The sequence below is a fragment of the Lissotriton vulgaris genome, chromosome 6 (genome assembly GCF_964263255.1).
Source record: "Lissotriton vulgaris chromosome 6, aLisVul1.2, whole genome shotgun sequence".
Lineage (NCBI taxonomy): Eukaryota > Metazoa > Chordata > Amphibia > Caudata > Salamandridae > Lissotriton > Lissotriton vulgaris.
Genome location: NC_141694.1, coordinates 1,834,878,522 through 1,834,891,623, shown reverse-complemented (window position 1 = coordinate 1,834,891,623; position 13,102 = coordinate 1,834,878,522). Strand labels below are relative to the sequence as shown.

General features: G+C 42.3%; 1 protein-coding gene across 2 annotated transcripts in view; it reads right to left on the bottom strand.

The window, feature by feature from the left end:
• The window catches only part of DNMT3A (DNA methyltransferase 3 alpha), a 1,977,379-nt gene that overhangs the window by 1,318,028 nt on the left and 646,249 nt on the right, over nucleotides 1–13,102 (bottom strand). For both annotated transcript variants that reach the window (XM_086928111.1, XM_086928112.1), the window contains exon 6: nucleotides 10,142–10,188. In XM_086928111.1, coding sequence (XP_086784237.1) covers nucleotides 10,142–10,188 — 47 coding nt within the window. The remainder of the gene's footprint in view (nucleotides 1–10,141; nucleotides 10,189–13,102) is intronic.

Sequence of the window (13,102 nt, the reverse complement as noted above, 5' to 3'; positions counted from 1 at the left end):
CCAATTCTTAATATTTGTATTTGTGTTCCGTATTTGTCCTGACGAATGCTCCGTAGACCCGGCTGGGCGACATGGAGCAGAAACATGTTGACGCTATGTTTAATAAGGTATAAAGAGATCCATTAACTCTACCTCAAACTATACCGCAACCTTTTTTAATAGCGATACTCCACCTTTTTTTATTAAAATATCCTTTGGTGCAGTATATGCTTTTTATCATTTTCTTTGGGTGCCCTACCTCCCCCCTTTCCCTTATCTCTGGACACTGCTACTAGCGCCAGAGGTTGCCTCGGGTGAGGCTTGGCATATAGCACGTTGTTGGATCACTCGATGATAAATGCCATAACGCGTGTGAGGGGCGGAAGAAAGACATACACCGCACTATTAACACCGCGTTTATGAGAGTGTTCCATCTTAACCAATGGTTAAGTAGTATCAAGTGTCCATTCTTCTTCTGATAACCATACTATTACCATTGGGGTGATGAATGGACCGTCTACCCTACTCCCCAACCTTTGATTAATTGATTGTAAAAGATGCCAATTCCGTCGAAGGACGTTGTATACATGGTGACTCTGTACATTGTATTGGGTTATAAATGGTACACTTTCGACTTGGGACTTTGCTTTATCTTTGGGTTTAGGGACCAGAGTACTCTGCCTGTCCACTTTTTGTATTTTCTGTTCTGCTCTTTTAATGTTTTCCTTGGAATAGCCCCTTTTGATGAAATTGTTTTTTATCTGATTCACATTTTCTTTGAATGAGACGTCAAGGCTACAGTTGCGCCTTGCTCGAATCATTTCCCTATAGGGGATGGCATTTATCGTACTGGCTGGGTGTGCACTTTCAGCATGTAATATGCCATTACATGATGTCGGCTTTTTAAACATAGTACTGTGTATCCTGTTATCCTTGTGAAATAATTTCCAATCTAAGAACTCAATGCTCTCTCTAGAGCAAATAAATTGTAATTGTGAGTTATTATTCCTGATATTTTTCAACATTGCTCTAAGGTCTTGGTTTCACTTAGGAAAAGATGATGTTTTTTAAATAAATGAGTTGATCTACTAAGTGGATAATAAATAATTTAGTCAAACTGCGATCATTATTTTAATTTTAGAACAAGATAATCACGGACACCACACAAATGGGTTGGGGATAATGAAAATAAACTTTCCAGATGGCCTATCGATCATGATGTATAGAAGGATTTGACTACTATCCTTTATAAAAAGGTATGTAGCATATATGCTTGTTGCAAATATAAATCAACACACTTACATCAGTGTGATTTATAATGATACAATGTTGTACCCTCCTTAAACTAGGCCATTCATGCCCCGTACAACTGAAGCTCTGAATATAAAAGTCTTGAGAGAAAGGATCCGACTACTGTCCTTTATAATAAAGTATGTGGCATATATGCCTATTTTATTTGTAAAACAACACACTTGTATTTGTGTAGTGTATAATTATACAATACTGTACTTCTCTCAAAATAGGCCATTAATGCCACGTACACCTGAAGCTTTGAATAAAAAAGTCTTGAGAGAAAACCATTTCACTAAACGTCCTCAATATCTTTTGGTAAGATCCAGTCCTAGTTTGTTTTAACCTTAACCCGTAGTGAAGCTTAGACTTTATTTAGAATATGAAATGATTCTCCCTTCCTTCCATGGTGACCGCAAATTACCTACAATTAATACATTTTTGTGTGCTTTAGAGTTTTTTCCTCACTCCTCAAAGAGTAACACAGGTCTAAGAGCAAATCTTTTCAGTAGGATATTTATGTTTGATGATTTAGTGATATGTAATTGTGTCATTGTAATCATGATGTATCACAAACCTGTGTTATAATTGTAAATAATTTTTTGTATAATATATGTATTTTGTATATCTGTTTGTTGTAGCCCTGAAGAAGTCCTTCGGACGAAACGCGTTGGCTATGTTTTTTTACTTGAAGACTTTGAATAAAAGCAAGAAAGAAAACTTTAAGTCCTACTGAATTGTCTTTCCTGATTACTGTTTTGACTACTAATGTCAATTGTACACTGTGTGGGGTGCTGAACCATTGTGTTGGATTGTAATCCTCACCTAAGTAACTGCCACCAAAAAAGCCACCTCCCATGAAAGGTGCTGCAATGAGACCTTATAAATGTTCTCAAACGAAGGAACCGTTACTTTGGATAAAAGCAAATTCAACTCTCAAAGTGGTGGAGAATGCCTAATTGGTGGAAAAGTCTTTTTTAATCCTTCAAGAAAGTCTTTTATGACTGGCATATTAAAAAAGGATCTTTAAGTTGGTAATTTCCTGTACTCTATAAAAGTGGCAAAGTGAACTTGAATGAAAAAGAATTTTAGGTTTGATTTAGCTAAATAAAGCAAATAAGGCATTAATACATTTTCCTGCCACTTCATGAGTGTTATTCAGTATCATTTGATTATTCTCTTGCATGCCATGTTGCAGTTCATGTTATTAAATTGCTATTTAGCTTTTTATCTGTGGAGAGACTGAGACCATGTTTGTGCGGTTGATGAACAGCAGAACAGTGTAGTTAGTTGCTGGCTGTTCTCGCTCAAGCTAAAGCAAATAAACTTTGCATCCTGACTGCTTACCACTGTGTTAGCCCATGCTTTATTCAGAATGAGGAGCTTGCTTAAGCAAATGGTGCAAAACATGGGTTTTATCAAGTCAGAGCCCACTTGGAGTAACTGCCATGGTTGGAGGGCCAGGAGATCCTGACAACTCCAAAGCATACGCCTGCAGAGAGGAGCCTGGTTTCCTGCAGTCCGTGCAGTTCTCGCAAGACGTACGTCGGATGTAGGGGTTTGCAGGAGAGAGACCACGGTGAGAAGGACCAGGGCAGCCTGGAGACGCCACAGTACAGGTAAGTGCCTTTTTTCTTTTTACATTTGTGTTTTAATATTTTTTATTAAGGGGGGTGGAGGCGGGAGCCTTTTTTGTCAGGGGGAGGCTGGCTAACTCCACTTCAGAGTTAGAGAATTTTGGCTAAACTCCGCGTTCTCAGCGGAGCGCGGAGTAGGCAAAACTTCGCACAAGTTCTCTGCCGACCCTTAATGAAAACAATGTTAAGAAGAAAGTTCTGCATTCCATTTGTTCTCAATTTAGGAAAGAATATCATGATAACGTTGCCATATAAATGAATGCTTATCACAAAGAATTAAATGCATCATCATTTTGCTGAACGTACATTATGGGATGACAAGTCTTCACCGTTTAGTACATGAGGTTGTACTTTACTGAAGATGATATTGATCATCCTTTCAATATTGGTTGTGTGCATGAATATGCTCCCTGTTTGTTGTCAAGCCTGTATTGAGATGGCGACCCCCACGCAGGCAAAATTCATGTTTCGCGTACCATGAATTCAGAGAGACTTGGAGATAATGAAAACAATGCACATAGATATTGATTCCTGTTGAACAACTATTCAAAGTGCAGATTGTGGAAGTGGATATATTTTGTGAACAACTGTTCATCCATTTTATAAGTTGTACATCATTTAGCAGTTCATGTTATTACACTGCTCTTCATCTGTGGAGAGACTTGAGACCGTGTAAGTGCTGTTGATGGCATGCAAACGCCAGGTACAGGATGTTTTTGGCCTGTGGGCTTTCTTGAAATGTGCTTGCAGGCCGTTTCGGTGCACCTCCTGAATTAGCCTCCTGATTTTTGCCTGACCACAATAATGTATTGTTTGCCAGTTGTCTTCAGTGAGATGTTCTCTTATGTGGCTCAAAATTCATAAAAAGCTGCTGATTGTAGCCCCCAGCAAAACAGTGCAGTTGGTAGCTGGCTGTTTTCGCTCAAGCTATAGCACAAACTTTACTACCTAACTGCTTACAACTATGTTTGTCCGTGCTTTATTTAGAATGAGAAGTTTGCTTTTACAAGGTTATGTTTGCATTGCAAACTCTTGTGGGGTTTTATTGAAAAATAGCTCCAGAAACCCCACTGTCTTGACTACTCAAGTGCTATTAAAATCAAGCTGCAATTCGATAGTTCCAGTTTGAGGAGAACTGTTTTAATCAATGTAATTATTGGGAATTCATGAAGAAAATATCTTGTACAATTGATCAAGAGGCTATTACCCAACTACCCTGCTCCTATTTTGTCAACATGAAGCTTGGGCCTTTTGCATTTTCTCAAATGGAGAATAAGTCTATATCAGGAAAACTCAAATCTTGCAAAATATCCAGTAGGACGGCTTTGTCTAATTCCCATATTTGGCCATCTCGGACACATCTGCTTAGAAAGTCTGATTGGCAGTTTTGCAGACTTGGCAAATGAATTGCTTGAATTATTGAGTTTCTTGTCAGTAGCCAATGCCAAATCGTTTGAACTCAATGACAGAGTCCTTGATTTGGTGCCTCCTTGTTTGTTTGAATAGTGCATCAGTGTTGTATTGTCCATTTGTATCAGGATTCTGTTCAAAGTTGGAGATGATGCAAACACTTCCAAGGCTAAATGGACTGCCACAAATTCCAGGACATTTGACCTGGTATAGCTGTTGGGTCTCTGACCATAGTACTCGCACCATGAGATCTTGCACATGAGCACCCCTTCATGTGACTTATCTATCTGTCATAATGGTTTGACAGATTCAGGGAAAAAGGTATTCCCCTTAGTAGATTGCTTCTCTTCGACCACCATGTCAGAGACTGTTTGACGAGTGATGCAAGAATTTTTTTTTCCTTCCAGTAGTCTTTCCATTTGGGCCAATTACCTTCAAGGCAATGTTGTAATGGCTTCATGTGAACTGAGGGCAAGGAAGAGGCATGATCCCATGGGTTTCAATACGGATGAAATCTGGTGAGCCACTGCATGTGGTGTCTGCGAAAATCAGATATATTTTTGCAAAATGGTAAGCACGCTTTTCTCTGAAAGGAATGGTGCATCCTGGCCTAGGCTGACATCTCTGAAGCCAGATGCTCATTTGAAAATTATGAATCTTCCTCTTACTGGAGCAGTTCCATTTAGGACTCAAACTGATGAAGAGATGGAATGCATGAAGGGGGGACATGGAAACCTGCATCGCTCAGGGATTAGCGAGACAAAAAATTGTTTTATCGTTCCTAGTACAGGCACAGGAATTCCAGGTGCCATCTAAGAGAGAAGGTTCTACCCCCTCAGTGGCCATTCTATCCTAAGTCTACTGACCTAAGTACCTGGCTTCAGAGATGCCAGGATAAGCAAGGAATCTATTCTATGGAATGTGATGTAATGACAACATTATTTAACAGCTAGAGCCACAGAATCAATCACTGCAGTAGTGGATTGGCTTGAACCAGTTTGCTTCTTGTACTATTTCCAGAAAATCTTGTCTCTTTTTTGGGAGGTCATCAGCAAACATAGACCGAGATTCCCATAATGTTCTATCATAATGTTCTATAGTGGAAAAGTGTGGGTCAATGATTAGAGCGGCAGACCCTGATGCAGAGGTCTAGCCCGGGACCAGGGTTCAATTCCCCGCCTCGGCGGGCCTTGGGCTCAAAATTCCACGGACCTGATAATTCTCGCCTCGGTGCCAATTCCAACCATGGAGTCCCACTCTGCAACTCTGGGCAATAGCTTGCTTAATCTCCACAACGGCCCCCACAACGCTAAGGATGCCTGGCCTCCACCTTGGGGGAGCCCAGGAGTGGACGCCTCACAGGGAAAGCCTGGATGGGTTCCACAGCGGTATTCGTACAAGCGCCTTGAGACCCTTGCGGGTGAGTAGTGCGCTATACAAGTATCAATTTACATTACATTTACATATCATACTCGCCAAAAGTGCTTATGCACTTGCCGTCTTTAAAGCTAAAGCTGCAAAACCATAGATTTTTCCCACCACTGCAGCAAGTTTTTCGGTTTTTCTCTTTGGCAGAGCTGATGTCCTGGTGTTGAAGTGTGCTGTTCTCACATAACATAGCTGAGACAATAATGGAATCTGGATTAGGGTACGGTCTCAAATGAATTGGTTCTTGAGAGGCTTTTTATTTATTCATAAGATAATGTTTGCTGCCGTTACCACTCAATCGAGACAACAAGCCCATAGGCAAATGAACGCTGCCATTAGTTTGAGTGATTCCCAGAATGATGTGGAGAATCAATGGGTCGATAATTTAGTTAAATATGTGTAAAAGTATTACGCCTTAACAGAGTGGTGGAAATCAAAAAACAACGTAATATACAGATTTTTGAAAGTAAATCCACACTACAACACCCATGAGGCAAAGTGGTATTGTAGGCATGCAGCGGATCACGTAGTGCTTCCGTTTCTACTGGAAGAGATAAATCAGAACACAGCCGTAGAACGGCAGCGATTATTCGTTGCAGTGTCGGTGTTCGGGGACTTCGAAAAAATTCCTTGCACGGGTTCGGGTCTGGTAAGATGGCGATTCCCTCCTTTTGGTTTTTGCTCTTGTGTGCGTTAGAATCCGTTGGATTCATCAGCATGGAGTCTGAGAAATGGCCGATGATTAAACCCGATTTTTGGAGAGCTTTCTCTTAGATGCTCTGAACTGGTACAGCCATTCCTTTGTTGCATGGGAAAGCACACCGATGGAATAGCTATGAAGAAAGACACCACCAATACAGATGAGTTGAAATTCTAATCATTATTTTGTTTATACACAAAGCATTGGGAGAACGATAATAACATTCAATGAGTTGCTTCTTATTTACATTTTGCATTGGAGATATTCAGTTCATATTAAGCATTAGCTAAAGTTTTATTTTGGGAGTAAATATTAGCACTAGCACTAATGAATAAGCGCTTCAAGATGATGTTTTCTTATGGGGATTTTTCTGGCCATTCTAACAGGGGGTCCTAGAGTTCTGTGTGAAGATTCTTCCCCTTTAAGGTGTGAATGGTACATGGTTTAGAATCAACCACATGATGAGATGATAACTTATCATTCAAATTGTGGAAGTTACCTTTTGTTTATAGTTATTTCACTATATGTATAGAAATGGATCTTGGTAGAAGGTAACCGTCTTTTTTATTTTTGAGAGTCTTACACATGTTTTTCTGTATTCCAGGTCTCTTTCCCTGCTGTCCCCTTCCTTCCTTACCCTCCACTTGATCATGTCAAAGCTCTGTACTATAAAGATTATCAGAGAGTGAGGGTATCGTGAGGTGAGATCATATTGAGTTCCAGTTTGAGGAGAACTGTTTTAATCAATGTAATTATTGGGAATTCATGAAGAAAATGTCTTGTACAATTGATCAAGAGGCTATTACCCAACTACCCTGCTCCCATTTTGTCAACATGAAGCTTGGGCCTTTTGCATTTTCTCAAATGGAGAATAAGTCTATATCAGGAAAACTCAAATCTTGCAAAATATCCAGTAGGACGGCTTTGTCTAATTCCCATATTTGGCCATCTCGGACACATCTGCTTAGAAAATCTGAAGATTATCAGAGAGTGAGGGTATCGTGAGGTGGATCATATTGAGATGCGAGCCAATCCTGAGAGGGACCTTTTACATACTCTTGTGCCTGACAGCTGCTTTCATTGTAGCTGATGTAAAGAATTTCTCAACTGCTAGCTCTGATAAAACTAGAGCCTAATTGTAAGGTGGTTCTTGGAGAAGCCCTTGGCTGCAGTGCTTCCAATATGGCCAAGACTATTGTCTGAGAGGCCTGTAGCTGAATATTCAATTCAGTCGCTCCTCTTATTAGAACTATCCGAAAAGTCAGAACTTCATCTATAGATGATGACCTTAAGGGTGACACGGCCAGAGAACTTGGTGCGTATGAGCAGTAAGAGTTGGAAGAATAGCTCCTGGATGATGAAGGTGAAAAAAATCTTCTTAGGTCTAGGCTGAAGAACCAGTGGCATAAGATGTTCCTGTACATGGTCCTCAACCTTGGTGTATGTAGATTATTATTTTGGGGGGAATTTTATATAGCGCAAACTTGACCTGAAGTTATCGGATTTCTGAGCGATTTACAGTAGCATCTGTTGCGTTACACAAGGACACATTCATTTTTGTGAGGCACAGGGAGATTAAGTGATTTGCCCAGAATCACAGGGTGTTGAGCGTCATTGCTGAGACTCTAACCCGGTTCCCCAGATTTGAGGTTGATTGCCCTAGCCATTAGACCACATCCACAACATTTGATGTATCACCCTAATACATTTCTTGTTGTGTCTCTGCAGAAATGGAGGAAACAGAAGAGACAGATCGCCTAAACGTCGAACTTCGTGACGTTAACCATCTCAACAGCGATCTTTACATCAACAGCATGAAAGCAGACCTCCTTGACGTCGAATGGCGATGTCTCCCCACAGCTGAATGTTCTGCCTTAAAGTGTCTCGCCATTGAAGGTTGCGGTATTGACACCAATTACAATGTCAATGGTAGAGATGCTGGTCATTATGGGCCGAGAGGAAGCCACAGTACCCGAGGCCTGGTGTCCACATTGATGGTGCTGTTGTGGAACTTCCTGACGGTGAACAAGTCAATGTCAACACCTGCCTCGAAAGGGACCGGTGCTCCTGGTGTGACGGGAGTGCCTAGAATGGTGGTTGTGATATTTTCTTCGTCTCCTTGCTTCAGATCTCCCTCAGTGGGAGTTTTTTTCATGAGAGAGTTTGATATGAAGAACAAGGAGCCCCCTCTCTGGTCTGTTCATTTCTCTCATCTCCTGCTCGCATGTTCTTAAATTTACCTCCGAGGTGAATGCCCTCCCTGTCATGGACGGCTATTTTTATAATTTTCTTACAAAATGTATATTCTTTTACCAAGTGTGTGACAGGTAAACAGACTACACAAACAGAATAAGGTTTTGAAGAAGTCTTTTTATTCTACATGAGGGACAATTCACAAAAAGAGATGTCATTTTAGTGAATAAATACCCCCTTTGATGGCAAAAGTGGAGAAAAAACGATGTTGGTTTTTTAAGATGTTGAATGTACTACAAACATATTCAATTTTGATGAAAAAATAGTAGGAAAGAGGAGTAAAAACAAACCTAGTAAGTGTTCTGTGATCCACTCAGCAAGAGCCAAAAAACATAACTGGAGCAGTGAGGTCTGACAGGGACCTTTTCCTTAATTTTCCTCTTGCTCAGAATGTAGGCTACAGGCTATTTGGATAGTGTATCACATTTCTTTAAATTAGATGCTACAATGTGGACTTACTGCATTTAAAAACATTTTGCTTGCTACTCAAAACAAATGCTATAAAGCTAGCCTATCTTGCCGATTAAGAAGGTATCATCAGACAATGGACATTTAGAGGTTACTCTCCAACACTAAATTTGCTCTGATCTTTAGGAAAAAGTGTTCTGAAGAGGGAGTATTCTATATTTATGACTATCAGTGAGGATCCCATGATACATAAAGAAAGACTGTTGGCAACACAGTACAAACTTACAACGAAAATACAGGTTATGCTAATTGATCACACAAACGCTCATTTAGCTATACACGTGTTTACATATTCATTTCATCACCCAGCCACATAAGCAGACACATTCAAATACTCACCGCCCGTCTCCAAACCTCTAACCACCACACAATTCTACATTAAACCATTTCCATATTATCAACATGTGTTACACACTATACATATATATGTAGGTATGTGCATGTCTGAGTATATGCACATATATACACACATGTATGTGTGCATTTGCACACAGATGCGTGTGTGTGTGTGCAAATGCCAACTCTTCAACAGACCCAACTAGGCTTGTTTCAAGTATTCACTCATTTATCTAAAGAACAATCCACAAGCTCAAACATGTGCATGCAACGATTGCAGCTATTAATAAATTTGTGAATTCTATTACACAGATACATAGCTTAGTGAGAAATTAAAATTAAAATCACTACTATAGCAAATCTCTCACCAACAGCCACATATATATTTTTCACTCTTCTCTACCTTGGTGTCCCCTGCTACTTTTTTAGATGTATGATGCAGAAAACGACAGCTTTTCTTCCCAATAACAGCACAAAAAAGTCTAAAAAGTCCAATTCTGTCCAGAAACTTGCCTCTTGGTCTGCTCAGGAAAAGTAGACTGAAATGCTAACTTGTCAGTTCTTATAGAGAAACCACAAAATAAAAACACAAACAAATGGGAAACAAGAGAGCCATCATCAGACCGCATAGAATACTTGCCTCAAGGTCGGCAGAGTCACAGCTATGTTCTTCCTTATCTTCATTACCTGAGAATCAAACAGAAAACGAATGAGTTAGAAAACGCAAGCCGAAAGAAGCAAGTAAGGGAATAGTCATTAGAAAGCTATTGAGAAGCACTGTGTGGCTATTTAGAGTAGAGGAAAACTTTTCTTCAGAATTCTGAGCGCTCAGCATAGGAGTGAGGAGGACAGTACCTACGCAGCATCAAATCAGAAGATGCTTAATTGCCGGGAACCAGGAATAGAACAAGAAGTCAGGGATACTGCTGGCCAGGCATAAGGCAGCCCCACCTATCCTTTCATTTAACTCTGCTCTTGCAGCGTCCCCACAAACTCTCATCCAAAACTTGTGGGCTGAAAGGAAAATTATTTTATCTGAAGTTGATCTCACATTAATAAAAAACATGTTTTTGACAGAAAGGCTTTGGCCCAGACCTCTTCTTTCCCTTTTCAATTTTATGTGGAGCACGAGTGGCACTTTAATTCAACATGATGGTGTCTGTAAACGACAGCACTTACAATAAAATATAGTGAAAAAGGAAAAATAAAGCAAACATCTGGTTTACGACAGGCATACTCTGATTACACTGTACGAGGACTGAATCACGTTTTTTGGACCACAGTGACTTGCTCTTTGTTGAGCTGATATCCTTGGAGAGTACTCCTGAAGGACTGGTAAAATTATCCATTTACAAATTTGCTGATTATTCCAGGACTAATGCACTCCAGCACTCTCACCTGACATAACAGACACAGCTGTGTCGCCATGTCCTAGGAAATTTCACCCTCATTTCTCAACTATATTAATGAGAAAGATCGGTTCACCTTTCCCTCTAGCCTTGAAAACGCCCCAGACCTGAGCGCCATCCAGGTGGCGAAACACGTGTTTGCCTGGGGCACAAGTAACTTACCTTCGGTAACGATATATCTGTAAGAAACAGTAGTTAGTGTTAGATTCCTTACCTTAGAATATCCACAGGCGTCGGACTGGATCTGAAAAGTTTTGCGTAGCAGTACCCCTGCGCGTCGGTAGGCGTCGTCTGCGGCTCCACGCCCGTCGTCGGCGTTGTTGTCGCCGGGATGACGTCGTTGGAGTACTTAGACGCCGCCCTCGCGCGCGGACGTCAGTTCTTATACACAGATTTTCCGTGCTAGAAACACAGAGCCATGATCAAAACCAACACTGGTGCCATCAAACTAGGGCCCTCAAAGGGCAGAACCTTAACCCTAGATATCGGTTCGCAGAACGGGGAGGATGGGTGGGGCGGTAAGGAATCTAACACCAACTACTGTTTCTTACAGGTATATTGTTACCGAAGGTAAGTAACTTGTGCATCTGAAAGAAACAGGTTAGTGTTAGATTCCTTACTTTAGAATAGACACCCCAGCAATACCAACCCTGGTGGTGGGTCTGCGAACCAATGATCACACCAGAAAGTCCTGGAGAACAGAACGGCAGAAAGAGCCATCTCTCCGGACTTGGCTGTCCAGGCAGTAGTGTCTAGCCAACGTGTGCAGCGAGGCCCAAGTAGCTGCCTGACCGATGTCCTGCAAGGGGACTCCCCGACCAAGGGCAGTAGTAGCCGCCGTGGCCCGAGTGGAATGGGCACGCAGCCCCACAGGAGGCTCCTTTTTAGCCAGTGAATAACAAGCCTTTATGCACAAAACGACCCACCGAGAAAAGGTTCGTTTGTGCACCGCCCGTCCCTTCTTAGCGCCCACGTAACCAACAAAGAGCTGGTCGTCCACCCGGAACTGGCGTGTGCGGTCCAGATTGAATGAGAGCGCACGTTTTGGGTCCAGACGGTGGAGCCTCTCTTCCTCTTTCGAGGGATGCGGAGCGGAAAGAAGGTGGGCAAAGTGATGGACTGCCTGATGTGGAAGGCTGTGACTACTTTGGGCAGGAAAGAGAGACGCGTTCTCAAGACAACTTTGTCCTGATGGACAGAGAGGAAAGGAGGTTGAGAAGATAGAGCCAGGAGCTCATTCACTCTTCTGGCAGAGGTGATGGCAACCAGGAATGCAGTCTTAAGAGGTAGTAGACGAAAAGGGCAATTATGAAGTGGCTCGAAAGGAGCGCACATCAAATAAGTCAGAACAAGTTTCAAATCCCACTGAGGCATCACGGGAGGAAACATGTGAGTGATGCCCTTCAAGAATCTATTTACAACAGGGGACTTGAAAAGAGAAGGCTGATCAGGAAGCCTCAAGAAGGCTGAAATGGCAGAGAGGAAGCCTTTGATAGTGCCTAGAGCCGCGCCCTGCTCTGAAAGGGGGCAGAAAGGGGATCCACAGCCTTTGCTGTGCAAATGCCACAAATTTGTTCCACCTGCAGGCGTATACCGATTTTGTGGAGGGACGCCTGGCTGCCAGAATCACATCACAGACTTCGGGATGCAATTCAAATGGCCTCAACTGTCGCCGCTCAATCTCCATGCATGGAGGTGGAGACTGGACAGGTTCAGGTGGAGAACTGTCCCCTGCTGCTGCGACAGAACGTTCTCCTGAAGAGGCAGACGAATCGGGGATCGACCTACATGCTGAGTAGCTCGGGATACCAGTAACTTCGTGCCCAGTCCGGAGCCACAAGGATGACTTGGGTCCGGCGCGCCTGATTTTCTCCAGCACTCTGGGCGGAAGTGGTATAGGCGGAAAGGCGTACAATAGACCGCAGCTCCACTCGCGACGAAAAGCGTCTCCGAGCGAGTGCGGCTTGGAAATACCAACGTGCAGAACTGATGACATTGCGCTTTCTCTTTGGTGGTGAATAGATCTAACCAAGGCTCTCCCCACTGCTGAAAGAGACCTTGCGCCACGTCCGAGTTCAGAAGCCATTCGTGATCCATCATGCACAGGCAGCTGAGTTTGTCCGCCCTGACGTTCAGGGAACCTACCAGGTGTTGAACCACCAGGGTGACGCCCTGATGTTCCAGCCACTGCC